This window comes from Prorops nasuta, unplaced genomic scaffold, assembly GCF_024137725.1.
Source record: "Prorops nasuta isolate Cenicafe-Biocafe unplaced genomic scaffold, Cenicafe_Pnas_1.2 PNAS00004, whole genome shotgun sequence".
Lineage (NCBI taxonomy): Eukaryota > Metazoa > Arthropoda > Insecta > Hymenoptera > Bethylidae > Prorops > Prorops nasuta.
Window position 1 is genome coordinate 729170 of NW_027116801.1, and position 12754 is coordinate 741923.

At 39.9% G+C, this 12754-nt stretch overlaps 3 protein-coding genes across 7 annotated transcripts; 1 reads left to right on the forward strand and 2 right to left on the reverse strand.

Annotated features, from left to right (window-relative positions):
• Window positions 1-4962: 4962 nt before the first annotated feature.
• Window positions 4963-6494, reverse strand: CSN8 (COP9 signalosome subunit 8). The gene is made up of 5 exons (XM_066725735.1): window positions 6475-6494; window positions 6224-6398; window positions 5951-6021; window positions 5711-5889; window positions 4963-5625 (listed from the first exon to the last, which is right to left on the reverse strand). The coding sequence occupies exons 2-5, from the start codon at window positions 6290-6292 to the stop codon at window positions 5360-5362; spliced, it is 585 nt and encodes a 194-aa protein (XP_066581832.1). The 5' UTR covers window positions 6293-6398; window positions 6475-6494; the 3' UTR covers window positions 4963-5359.
• Window positions 6335-8910, forward strand: RabX6 (RAS oncogene family member RabX6). Of its 4 annotated transcripts, none has more exons than XM_066725732.1 (6): window positions 6335-6411; window positions 6496-6813; window positions 6890-7054; window positions 7349-7736; window positions 8165-8409; window positions 8480-8910. In XM_066725732.1, the coding sequence occupies exons 4-6, from the start codon at window positions 7557-7559 to the stop codon at window positions 8676-8678; spliced, it is 624 nt and encodes a 207-aa protein (XP_066581829.1). In that variant the 5' UTR covers window positions 6335-6411; window positions 6496-6813; window positions 6890-7054; window positions 7349-7556; the 3' UTR covers window positions 8679-8910. The 4 variants fall into 4 exon arrangements, with proteins under 4 accessions (XP_066581829.1, XP_066581831.1, XP_066581828.1 ...); XM_066725734.1 differs by having other exon boundaries at window positions 6890-7040; XM_066725731.1 differs by lacking the exon at window positions 6890-7054.
• On the reverse strand, window positions 8835-11094 carry Nfs1 (Nfs1 cysteine desulfurase). Of its 2 annotated transcripts, none has more exons than XM_066725729.1 (10): window positions 10878-11094; window positions 10737-10816; window positions 10527-10643; window positions 10295-10432; window positions 10017-10222; window positions 9827-9948; window positions 9592-9749; window positions 9237-9508; window positions 9069-9158; window positions 8835-8974 (listed from the first exon to the last, which is right to left on the reverse strand). In XM_066725729.1, the coding sequence occupies exons 1-10, from the start codon at window positions 10981-10983 to the stop codon at window positions 8911-8913; spliced, it is 1353 nt and encodes a 450-aa protein (XP_066581826.1). In that variant the 5' UTR covers window positions 10984-11094; the 3' UTR covers window positions 8835-8910. The 2 variants fall into 2 exon arrangements, with proteins under 2 accessions (XP_066581826.1, XP_066581827.1); XM_066725730.1 differs by having other exon boundaries at window positions 10894-11001.
• Window positions 11095-12754: the final 1660 nt, after the last annotated feature.

Genomic DNA, 12754 nt, shown 5'->3' on the forward strand with positions numbered 1-12754 from the left:
TCCTATTTCCATATATATAGATATATATACAAATAAACTGTATAAAAGCGTCGATCGCAACAGCTATTAATATTTGGTAAAGCAGCGATAAATCGAATAATATAAATACACCTTACGAACACTTGGCCGTTCCTCCGGATCAATTATTCGGCAATTGAGACATCGGAGCCGATTCGCTCATCTTGAAAATTTCTAGAAGATACCGCACGGGATAACCGGTTTATTTCTTATCGCACCTCTTTTCCACCTGTGTTTCTTTTTTTTTTCCTCATCTTCTCAACGCACAGTTTTTACCATCCACGCTTACATCATTCCGCCTTCTCTCAACTTTTCTCCTCAGCAGAGTTTTCATTCTTTTCAGAAGAAAGGGGCGTTGAAAATAACGTCGAACCCGATACACGATGGTTCGACGAACGCGTGGAAATGGACCTTTACGGATGAGCAGCGCGTTGGTTGCCTCGCATGCGAGCAGCCTATTATTATCGGCAATCAATTGAAAAATAAGCCGCTGCGTATAATTAATCATAGCTCGAGCTAACTCCTTCGGCACGTGGAAATTGCTCTTGGCGTAGGAATAGAAGGGCTGTAAAAAAACGCAAAAGCTACCCCTTTGACGAGCCAACTATATAGTTGCCACTCGTAATTTATTATAAAGTATTTTACATGATTTGGAGCAAGCACGGTATATACTTTATTGAATATCACGCAAGGATAAGTCATTTGTGTTTGTGTGTAAAGCGAGGAACTATAATGGACGCTTCGTTTATTCACCATATATACATATACTTTTTCGCGTCTCTTCGTTAACCCCTATACTTGATTTATTTGATGTGTCCAAAAGGTGAGAAGCAATCCTGGCGTCACAACCCCCGATAATTCTTTCTCCAAACAAGACGCACTTCTTTGTTTTAGGTGGTTTTACCGATTTGGTGCATATGTATACCATACACTGTGGCGACTAGCATGTGGTGGACATCTCGTGGTTAACTTCACTCTGTATTTTCTCCGCCAAATTTCTGTACTGCACTATAGCTGAAAGGTCGACGATTTAATTTGACACATTGTACGAAAGTAAGAGGAAGAATCGAGAAGAGAGGAGAAGAGTAGCCGTCTCCGTTAGACAAAGTCGAGTCGAGTCGAGTCGCGCCGCGCGCGCGATGGGCGATTAGCGGCTCGTGTGAAAGGGAAAGCGAACGGTTGTTGTTCAGCTCCGCGGAGGACGATCGAATCCGTTCTTCAAAATATACACCTATACTCTCCATCTTTCTCGCCTTTCGATCGAAATTCCTCTTAACGGACTCTTTCTTATTTTCCATCGCTATTTCTCCTCCTCCTCCTCCCCCTTCCCACTCACCCGCTACGAAGAAATGTGTGTCAAGAAAGAGAACAAACGTTGTTACAACGTTGCAAGAGCAGAGGTAATCCTCTCCTCCTGCTGGCACAACACACGAGTCTCTCTCGGAGCTTACATGCATCCTGCTCGCCTGTGTTTCCGCGTTGCTATGCTAATGAGAGAGCGTCCCTCGATCATCCCACAGTACGTTGAACGTAGGGGGGAGAGGGGCAGAGCGCTATCTGTGTATCCTTGGACGAAACGAACTCGATTGAAAGAAACGTCGAACAATAGAAAGTAATAAATCTATAATGGGTTTTATATATTAAAGGATGCGGAATTATTGTGCGAGTTTCATTGCGCAATTGGGATATCAGGTATAGAGGAAAGAAACGCGTTAAAGATAAGGAGCATTGCTCGTTAACGAGTAACTTGGAGAAAGGGGCGAGAGTCGGGAAGAGAGAGAGAGAGAGAGAGAGAGAGAGAGAAGACTAGTGGGGCACAAACACGAGTGGGAGACTGTGCGTGCGACGGAGAGAGAGATTGGCGACCTCTGGATGACCCGCGCCGCATAACCCCACAAAGTCTCTACGGTCGATTCTCTCTATACGGCTCTACACTCGTGCCGATGCTATTAAACGAGATACGAGAGATACAGTTGAACGAATAGAAATCGTAAACGCGGAAAAGACCTGCTCCGTGTGCCGCGGTGCCGCTGCGCTACCTTCCTTCGGCTAAGAAAGAAACAATAGGAAAGAAGATGGGATAAATAAGAATGTTTGCGCAACGGATTTAAGTGGAACTGGAGAATCGGAGGCTGGCGGATATATTCCCATCGTGGCGCGAGTATCCGCGATCGGTCGGCCGGTCGGTTCTGGTTCGTGCCCTCCTGCCTGCTCCCACTCCCACTCTCGGTACTCTCACCCCAGTCTCCCTATTGGCTGGACGCTGCATACCCACCACCACTAGTACCGCTCTCTACGGCGACCACGGGAATTAAGGATCTCTCGTCTCTCTGCCCGCGCTGCGCTCAGCGCTGCTGCTCTCTCGCGTTGCAGGAGAGCAGCGATAGCGAATGCGGCGCCCGATCGCGAGAGAAGCGACCTCGGCGTCCCGCCGCGTATAGGTCGTTTCACCTGTCACCTGCGCGAGCTCCCCCTCCTGCGCGCCCCTTCACCCCACCGACCGAACGACCGACCGATCGAGCAAAGAGAGAGGACGCGATCGCTCCGGGCTGCAATGAGCGAGAAATGCAAAGGGGACGAGCTTTTTTTTCTCCGCCGCCGAATAGCAACTTTTAAATCCATCGGGCGAGTGGGAGCAAATCCTGAAGCAGCGGCAAGTCGCGGCAGCAGCAGCAACTCGGTACCGTTGTAGCGGAGAGGGGAGGAAGGTTGGTAGGCGGTGCAGTGGTGGGGAGGGTGAGAGAGCAGTGGGTGAGACAACCTTTGACCCCAGCGCGCGGTGCGGCTGGCGGCGTAAGCTGCATAGCTACGGAGAGCGCGCGAGACAGCACGAATTAGCGTGCCTGCTTGCTAGGAACTCGCCTAGACCGCCGCCGTCAGCCGCGCCACGTCGCCTTTCACTTTGCTTCGCCAAGAGAGGGTCGTTCGGTTCGTTCCCGTACGTGTCTGTCTCTCTGTCTCTATTCCATACTCCGTATTCCGTGGCGACGACCTGGGCCTGGGCTAGCAGCTAGATAGGGAGTGCCTCGCGCGCGAGCTCGATTATCATAACCCAACACCTCTAGCCTTGCATAGGTAGGTACTCTGACCAGGAAGTGCAAATCCCTCTAATTCCGGACCGTTTCCCCTAATAATGCTCTCGCTAGTGTCGGCGCGTAGCAAGTCGCATAGCGAAATGCGATATCGTGCCGGTACATACGACCGTAGGTCGGTCGACCCGTAACGCCACTCGTAATTATCGTCTGCCAAGGGCCTATCCCACGCTATTCGAGAGATAAGTGGGACAACATCGATTACTGCGTTAACGCGCCCAAAGAAGCTGCCTCCTCAAAGTTTTATCGAAAGATGCGCTTTGTACGAGTGGAGAAACTCGCGTGGTGCATTTTCAACGAAACTATGCTGAAAAAAGGCCAAATGGAATATCGGAGCATCGTTTCTCTCTAACCTATAGGCCACGCGGATCGTCGTAGATCGTCTTGGCTCCTTTCTCCCTCGTAGCGCTCGAAAGTCTGTTCCATGTATATACTACATAGGCAGTTCCGTAGACAATGGATACGTGGGCGCAGCATCGCGAACCCTAACCTTACGTGATCCCATATTCCTCCATGTTCCTCCGCCTGCCGCCTGCGCCTGCCTTCTCTTTCACTTTCTTCAATGCCGCGCACGCTCTACTCCTCCCCTTCCCTTCCCTTCTCCCTCCCCCACCATCATCGTAGATCGCGAATAGACTATTCGTCGCGAGCTATACATATATATGTGTGTATATATCATGCATACTTTTCCTGCATCCCATCTCTCTTGAGCCGTCCGAACGCCGGTCTCCCTTTCCCACAGCTTTGCGCACCTTGCCGCTTCTTACGAAATACCAAAAGTATGTGCCGTACACTTTACCACACCGATTGCAAGCTCGCGCTCCTCCGCGAATCCCCCTAAACGATCGTTACAGCACGCGCGAGCACCGATCATAATTCCGAGCCTGCTGCTACGATCAACCGCAGACATACCTTGAAAGCTCCATGCAGTGAAATCAAGAGTTTGCTTTAATTAGCCTATTCGTAAACGTCGGTGCGATGAGAGCCTCTTATATATACATAGTTTCGAAAGCAATACAGCTAGTAGAGTCGCATCAAAGCGTTCTGCGGATTCTGCGATGCGCAAAGGTCAGCCTGCTGCAACGCGAGGCCTCCCGACCCGACTCCCCTATAGCAGAGCCCCGGCCCCTAGCTCCGGGAAACAAGTTAAAAGACACGAGTCATCAGCGCGCGTAAACTCTTACGAGGGGAGGTCACAAAGGTAACTGGTAACTGGTAACAGCTGAACATCTCTCTCTCTCTCTCTCTCTCTCTCTCTTTCCCTCTCTCCCTCTCGACCCTTCTATAAGCTAAGATGTTGCAAGCTGCTACTATCCACGTCAACTCTAACTCTCTCAACCATTCAACTAAATAACCACCCCCCGATCGATTTAGCTATCTACAATTTAAACTGACCACCAACCAAAGCGTAAAAAAATTTTCAGTCGCGTAAGATTATCTCGATACCGGTACAACCGCTTTCTACATCTACAATATAGTCGAAAAGGACACGAGGAAAGATATATGCGTGAGCAACGTAGCACACTCGATGCATTTATCTGCTGACCGGCCGAAACTATTTCTTTCAGCATAGCCACGTTGCGCAATTGAATCGCGATCTTGCATAGGAAACCGTACCGATATATTGTCAGTCCAAAATCCCTCGCTTTCATTTATAAAGCTTGAGTCCTCTCAACCGATGATTGCTCTGCCCAACGTCCTATACTTCGGATCGATTCTTTAATAAAGATAAAAGAGCCAGCAAATTTGTACTTTAGATCTTATATACAACTGATAGAAAGGGCTGCGCCCAACCGATAAGTTTTATAAGAGGATTTCAAGGAGTGGACACGAAAGGAAAATAAGATCCATCTTGAACAATTACTTCGTATCGTGTTACATTATAGTTCCTGACACAGGTGTTAAACTTGTATGTCGAGCAGCAATGATCACTTGTCGGCGTTTCGTGTACAAGCATACAGTTGAAAATATAGTTTTTTGCTGGTGTTCTTCCAATAGACGCAATCAACTGGGAGAACAGAGCAGATAAAGCAGATTAGTAAAACGCGCTATGGCGTGGGTAGCAGCATGAGGTATCTATGGTGTGTGGGCGCCAAACCGAGCCGAGCCGGCTGCGAATAATACAACGCATACACGTGCTTTCGTTGATCCAAGCTTCCTCTCTGCCTTACACAAGTCGATTAGTCGACGATATGGCGTGGAAGTTGTGTAAACCACCGTAAAATAGAAATTCAACCCAAAATTAACCTTCAATTCTCAAGGAAGGAGACAATTTGAGTAAGCTTCTCCAGTTGGTCCTCGGTTAATAATGCAGACTCCGGCGCCAGATTGGAATAATGTTGCAACATGTCCATTTTACGAGTTTGCACCGTTGTGCCATCTATACGCCAATTCCAACTAGCTGCTGCCTGGCGTGCCCCGTCGATCGACAACCCCGTCATTGAGGCCAATACCGACAGTTCCAGCGACGAATAAGCCTCCGCTATCAGGTTCATTGCGCGCTCACGTACTTTCTCTAAACAAATGCACAAATCATTGTATACAGTTATTGGTACGTTTTTTTCACTCAGATTCAAATAAATAATACATAAATAAATCACCTCTTATTTCTGCCATTATGTAACCTACGTCGCTACTCCATTTTCCGTCCAAGGCAATGTGCACTGCCGACCAGTCCCGTTGCCACATACGCTTCCCAACTATCCAAATTTGTCCCAATTCTGCATTAGCGGCTTTCACATTGGATGGAATTCGCTTCCATAAATATTTGGCATTACACCTATGAACTTCAAAGTGTTAAAAACATTCAGTAACTACATCAATTTTTAAGTCATACATACAAATCATTCTCGTAGAGATAAACGGCCAATAGCTGTGCGTACGTTTGTGCCGAAGCTACTCCACCCGGTGCCTTAATTAACAAAAATACACAAATGACATTTAATTTATAAATTTATAACTTCTAACCGGGGATTGCGATCTGATGACAATGTTTCCCCCCACTATGGCTCCTAGGAGGTAAACAACATAATGCTTAGAAATTATTATAGATAGGGAAATAAAATTCTCATCAGATCACAACATTAATGTGTAAGAGCTTTAATAAACCTTACTTCAAGCTCAGCTTTCTCCAACTCGTGCAGCAGATTTTCTTTCTCAATTAAAGTTGCCAAGTCCGCCATCTTGTATAATACTGCGCTGTATAGTAAGTGGATTTTTATGTAGGAATGTAGACTGGACGGAGTATACAGCCGGCGGAAATACGTCAGAGGGTAAACAAGTCGCCATCTTAAATCAGAATGTAATATATATCAAAAAATATATACATTTGTACATTGTATGCATTGTATGTATACATACATACATATGTTTATTTGATCCCCAGCCCCCAAGCCCCAGCCCCCAGCTGTTCTGCCCAGTTCTGCCTTTCTGTGTCACGTCACCAAGTAGTCACCACCAGTCACCACTACCTACCTACCACAGTCCACAACCAGTGTCACCGTGAACGAAGATAAATGTGGAAGAACTTGTGAATTTGTGTGAAGGGATTTTAGTTTAATATTTCTTAGTTCTCATTAGGGGAGGGAGACGCAAGAAGACGTTACGGACGTTACTTTACATATGTAGGGCTTCGCGAAAGATATGGGATATGAACTATCAAGGCAAAAGGAGTTAATTAATCTGTACTTAGTAGACAATAAATGTACATAAAATTTTGTTATTCCTTATTCTTTCTTTCAAATTATTTTAATTAATTAGACCACAGTTAATCTTTCCAGTTTACCCGGTATAACCTTAAAACTTTACCTTTCACTTTATTTAATCTCAGAGCGCAAGCGCATATACTCTTGTGTAATATTCGTATGTTTACTGTTTATACACATTGATATATTTGGTACTTACACATTCAGAATTCCGATACCAACCGAGGTAGGATTGAATGGGTAAGTTACACCACAATCCTATTAAAGGTAAAAGTTTACTACGTAGGATTGCCAATTTTCGAAAATACGCCTGCTAATTGGCCAATTTGTTGCGAATTAGCCCATTTAGCATATATATTTTCGAAAATTGGCAATCCTACATGACAGAATTATACCTTTAAAGGTTTTGGTGGGGCTCACCCGGCTCACCCTTATGTGTTCGCTCTTGGCTTTTGTTTCTCATTATTATTTGTATATCAGTAATTCTAACTAACACTGTCATTAACTTTTTCATTCTCCTTGCTTTTAAAACAGGTAACAACTGATCGATTGTTAGCCATTAATTGTTGGATCGCTGGATATTCTCAAGTTTTAAAATCATCCATAATAAATAAATTAAATTTAATTTTTGTTGCCTGGAAAATGATGAGGACAAAATGGAATAAAATACGGTTAAATTTGTGACAACGGCATTCCTGTAGCGCAGCCGGCAACACTAGTCTTTCTCGACAAATTACAAGAAATGGCCACTGTCAAAGTAACAGAACAGAAAGTAATCCTTTGCGGGGAATATGGCGTAGGAAAAACATCTATTTTTAGACGATTTGCAAATAATACATTTGTAACTAGCAGCGATCGAAAATCAACTCTCGGTCTTGATAACATCGATAAAGAATATCTAGTCGATGACAGACGGATACGTGTAAGTAACTAAACAATGCCGCAATAATAATAGCAAACAATCCAAAATAGTTGATATAGAAGCGAGATCGAATTTTTATTCAAAGCACCAAAGTGTTATTTTTTGTAAATATAATCATCTAGGCTTTATCTCTTTTATTATTTTTCACTTATTTGCATATCTCAAGCGTAGTAAGATTGTTATCTGCATGCTTTTATCACTATTGTATGGGAGAAGATAAATGGGTACTACTCGTACAGATTAGTACATATTATTAGCAAGGATAAACATTTAGCAGGATAAAGAGATGGAGATTTATGTACATGAGCTATTGAAATATCTGCATGTAAGAAATGATTGCTAACAATAGTATTAGCATTTGATAATTTAATCTTTACACATTTAACATCCGACTGTGGCCTAACAGTTTCTTCTTCTCGCACTTGTAGTTACAGTTATGGGATACTGGTGGTATGGAAAGGGTCGCATCTGTAACTTCCAGTTACTATAAATTTGCAGAGGCTGCAATTTTGGTTTTTGCCTTAGATAATTCCACTTCATTTCACCTTCTGTCTCAACATTTGCTTGATATAGTTACATATGCTGAAAATGCAAAAATTTTTCTATGTGGGAACAAATTTGACTTAGAAACTACATCTCCGCAGATTACAGATTCTGAAATGGAGCAATTTTGGTATGTAGACATTTTCAAAACCATTTTTATCGTTCACTAGGCTCATACCAAAATGTTTTGAATGCTCTAGCGAACAATGCCACAATCTAATTTCTGCAACGTACAAAACGTCGTGTAAAACTGGAGAAGGCATAAGCGAAATGTTTGAAGATATAGCGCAACGATTAGTAGAAGCAAATCGATCCAGGATGGAACTCCAAGAGCTGGATAAAGATCGATTTAAAATTTCATATATTGACGATACTACGGATCCATCATGTTTGTGTTAATCTCCACACTTTTATGATAATTGTTGTGTTGAATGCGACTACTTTTTTATAGAATACTTTTAACAGCAGGAACATTCTTTTATCAAGAGAGAAAGCCTGTGTATTATTAATTTAATATTTCCTCGTATATTCAAACTATTAAACTAACAGAATAACTGTAATATAATTTGAAATTAATCTTATAACATGTATTTTATTTATGCAATGGATAAAAATTAATTATCTTCCAGTATTAATGCTGTGTCCATTTAATTGTTTTTAAATCAATTCCGTCTTCCACCATTTCCCAAAGGGGGCTGTAACAAAATTAACATAATCATTATCAATATTAATTCCTCAAAAACAAGCCTATGAAGAGATGTTTAATTAGTAACAGTCAATAAATAATACCTCATCTCCCGTAATCTTTTAACATGGTGGATGGTTTTCCTTGCAGTATAGTCAATCTCATCAATTGTCGTGAATCGACCAATTCCAAATCTTGAAGAAAATGAAAAAATTACAAATTGTTTTGAGAATAAATGAAACTAATTAATTACAAGCTTGAACGATCTATACCTGATACTAGAATGTGCCAAATCTTCCGACGCACCAATTGCTCTCAATACATAACTAGGCTCTAAACTTGCACTGGTACAAGCAGAACCACTACTTAAGGCTACATCCTTCAAAGCCATTAATAAGGATTCACCCTCGACATATGCAAATGAAAGATTCACACAGCCAGGATACCAAGAAATCGGATCCCCATTACGGATAACATGCGATAAGTGCGACGTTATCTTCTGAATAAGTCGGTGTGAAAGGTTCTTAATATATTTATGATCATACTGAAAGAAGAATATTTAGTATCAAAACTGTTAACAGTTGTTAGATGATGGTTAATTGTTCGACAAATAGTATATGCACATACGTCCATTTCGATTTTAGCAAGATCACAAGCAGCACCGAGGCCGACTGCTAAAGGAGCAGGAACAGTACCGCTTCTCATTCCTCGTTCTTGGCCGCCTCCGCTTTGAAGTGCTTCAACACGCACCCTAGGCCTTCGCCTTGCATAAAGAGCACCGATACCTATTTACAATATTAAAAAAGATTTGTTTATACCTGATCCAAAGATTCAATATTAAATGTATTTCAAACTTTCTTACCTTTTGGTCCATATATTTTATGACCACTGATCGACATAAGGTCTATATTCATAGCATTAACGTCGATTGGAATTTTTCCAATCGCTTGCGCCGCATCCGTATGAAAGAATACTTTTTTCTTTCTGTATAAAAATTAATTTTAAGAGATAAAATGCTGCATCTGTATATCGCGGTGTAAAAAAAAATCTACCTGCATATAGAACCAATTTCTTCTATTGGCTGTCTAACACCAATTTCATTATTCACAGTCATTACTGAAACTAATGATGTATTTGGCTTAATAGAGTCTTCTAGCTGATTAATATCTATCAAACCATTAGGTTTAACAGGTAAATAAGTTATTTCAAAACCTTCAGCCTCCAGGGCTCTGCAAGAATCTAATACACATTTGTGCTCCTATAAGATTATTATTTCATTATTTTTAACAGTTACCATAAAGCAATAAATATGTATGCTAAATATCTATACCGTTTGAGTTGTGACAATATGATTTTTCTTTTCTTTATAGAACCTAGCTACTCCTTTTATAGCAATATTATTACATTCTGTTGCTCCTGAAGTAAATATAATTTCCTTTTTGTCAGCACCTATCAATTCTGCTACTTGCTATAAGTATTACACATAATATATACATATAAATATATATATGTAAGAATAATTATCGTATTCTTTACCATTCATTAATAATTTGTCTGCATACTTTACGAGCATGCTCAACTGCAGTCTCAGTCTCCCAGCCATACATATGTGTTCTTGAATGTGGATTTCCATGATAAGCAGTAAAATAAGGCAACATTTTATCCAGTACTCGAGGATCCTGGTATAGAAAAAAAATAATTCAGGAATTAATCAAAATAATAGTGAAAAATCAAATAAAGTTAAGCAAGAAAAGAAAAAGGTGAATGCTTACCATTGGAGTTGTGGCTTGTGCATCCAAATACAAAGCTCTTCCTTCCATAGGACCCTGTTTGTATTCATCAGTAATAGGAGCTATAATAGTATAAGATTTTTATATGCTGCATAAGAAATCCATTTGAATTAAAAAACTTACATTCAAAATCAATTACTTCAGCTAATCGATGATTGGACATATGAATCCATCTGCAATCCTTAATACGTTGTAAAAGGAATAAAATGCTTCTCGAAGGGCGCAACATAATACCGTCCAAATTAATTATGATGTATAATAACTAATGATACGACTATATTTTATTTTTAAAATTATTCTGTATGCCCCTACTGCCGTGTGACACTCTAACCAACTGACGTCACTCAAAACCTGCTCAAACCTGCTTGAAGCGGGTCGCTGGTCGCGTCAGTTGCGTCGAATTCAACTCGAGTCGACTTTAAACAATATAGTTTACGTAACATATACTGTATAGTACAGTATTTTAGTCTGATCAAGAGATAATCAGTCTAGGGTTTTTTATTTATCTCGTCGTTCGTTGCATCACTTCGGCTAAGTTGTTCTGTGATCAAAATCCGATCTCTAAAGTACTAGGAACGTATCAGTCTTGTATTTATGACAAAAGAGTTTAGCAAGTTTTGCAACAATTCAAAATTAATTACATTTATATATTGTTATTGCTCAAAAATATTGGACGATACATAGAAAATGGTAAGCGTTTGTATAGTGTACAATAATGCAAAAAGATGATCATTTACAATTTAAAACATATATGACTTATATTAATTAATTCTGTGCAATCATTTGTGATGAAGGGTGAGATTTACTAAACACTATTAAATTAGAAATTGTATATTCTACGTAAAATATAATATAAAAGGATGCGGTAGAGTTTTGCCAGCAAATAAAAAAAGCCGCAAAACATCTTTTACGCCAGGGTTGTTGCTCTAATTTTTCAGTTCATTTATTTAATACAACTGCTCATTTATTGCCAACCCGACGAAGTGTGATTAAGCCAAATTAAGTTGACCACGTATTTAAAATGCTATAGTTTACGTGACGATAACTATACCAATTTAACCTGTGGTCAGCTTAATTTGGCTTGATTAACTGCTTGATCGGTATGGCCCTTAATAATATGATTACTTTTGATTTATTAGAGGATGATTAGACTCAATTTAAATTTTTATTTACATTTTCTATATGGTATAATTTTTTAGTATTCCCTGCTCACATTGTGTACCATTATTATCTGAGCTTTAATATCTTCCAATTCAGGGGAGATAAACATTTCTCATTTTAAATTGAATAGGAAAAAGCAAAAATTTTTTGAAAACAATAATAAAATATATTTGTCCCATCTTTGAAAAGCTAACAATAATGATAAAGCTATAAGAGTTCAATATGCTCTATATTTTAATTTTATGCATATGGTGTAATTTTATTAACCAGAAGGTACATCCTTTTTAATATTATTAAGGTTAATAGTTTTTTAATGGACAAACTACTAAATTTAATAATTTCATTTTTTTATGCGAGATCTTCTCATCAACAAAAGATACAATTGGCATTAGTAATATATTAGGTAAACGACTCATTTAGTATGAATACTTATATTCAATAGAATAGTATATATTTTAATAAAATAATATAATAAATAAAAAATAGTTTATTTAATTGTAATGTTTACACATGCTACTGTACTTTAATACAAAAATCAATATAGCTTTGTAAATATTATTCAATACATATACTAATTAAAAACGTATAAGTTGCCACCTGCGGCTAAAGAATTATAGTTTCCTTCCAAAATGCTATTCAAGTGGATGTCAACAAAAGGTCATTGTACGGAAAGTGAATCCTTCACGAATTTTTATAGCGCACACTTACATATTCCAAGCATTTGTTTACATTGTGGTAGAAATATAAACGTTTCTATATGCATTACAGATTGTCATTGGTCACGTTTTTAAATAGAATATATATTTTTCTAATAATTGTGACATTGCAAGTTAAAAGAA

Bases quoted from the DNA above. Each gene is read 5' to 3' on its own strand.
- CSN8 (XM_066725735.1), bottom strand. From the start codon at position 6,292: ATGGCGGACTTGGCAACTTTAATTGAGAAAGAAAATCTGCTGCACGAG. The intron at 6,022-6,223 runs GTAAGGTTTATT...TTGTTAATTAAG, and splicing joins TGGAGAAAGCTGAGCTTGAA to GCACCGGGTGGAGTAGCTTC. The intron at 5,890-5,950 runs GTATGTATGACT...TGAAGTTCATAG, and splicing joins TATCTCTACGAGAATGATTT to GTGTAATGCCAAATATTTAT.
- RabX6 (XM_066725732.1), top strand. From the start codon at position 7,557: ATGGCCACTGTCAAAGTAACAGAACAGAAAGTAATCCTTTGCGGGGAA. The intron at 7,737-8,164 runs GTAAGTAACTAA...TCGCACTTGTAG, and splicing joins TCGATGACAGACGGATACGT to TTACAGTTATGGGATACTGG. The intron at 8,410-8,479 runs GTATGTAGACAT...TGAATGCTCTAG, and splicing joins TCTGAAATGGAGCAATTTTG to CGAACAATGCCACAATCTAA.
- Nfs1 (XM_066725729.1), bottom strand. From the start codon at position 10,983: ATGTTGCGCCCTTCGAGAAGCATTTTATTCCTTTTACAACGTATTAAG. The intron at 10,433-10,526 runs GTATGCAGACAA...TAATACTTATAG, and splicing joins CAGTTGAGCATGCTCGTAAA to CAAGTAGCAGAATTGATAGG. The intron at 9,509-9,591 runs GTATGTGCATAT...TTCTTCTTTCAG, and splicing joins TTGCTAAAATCGAAATGGAC to TATGATCATAAATATATTAA.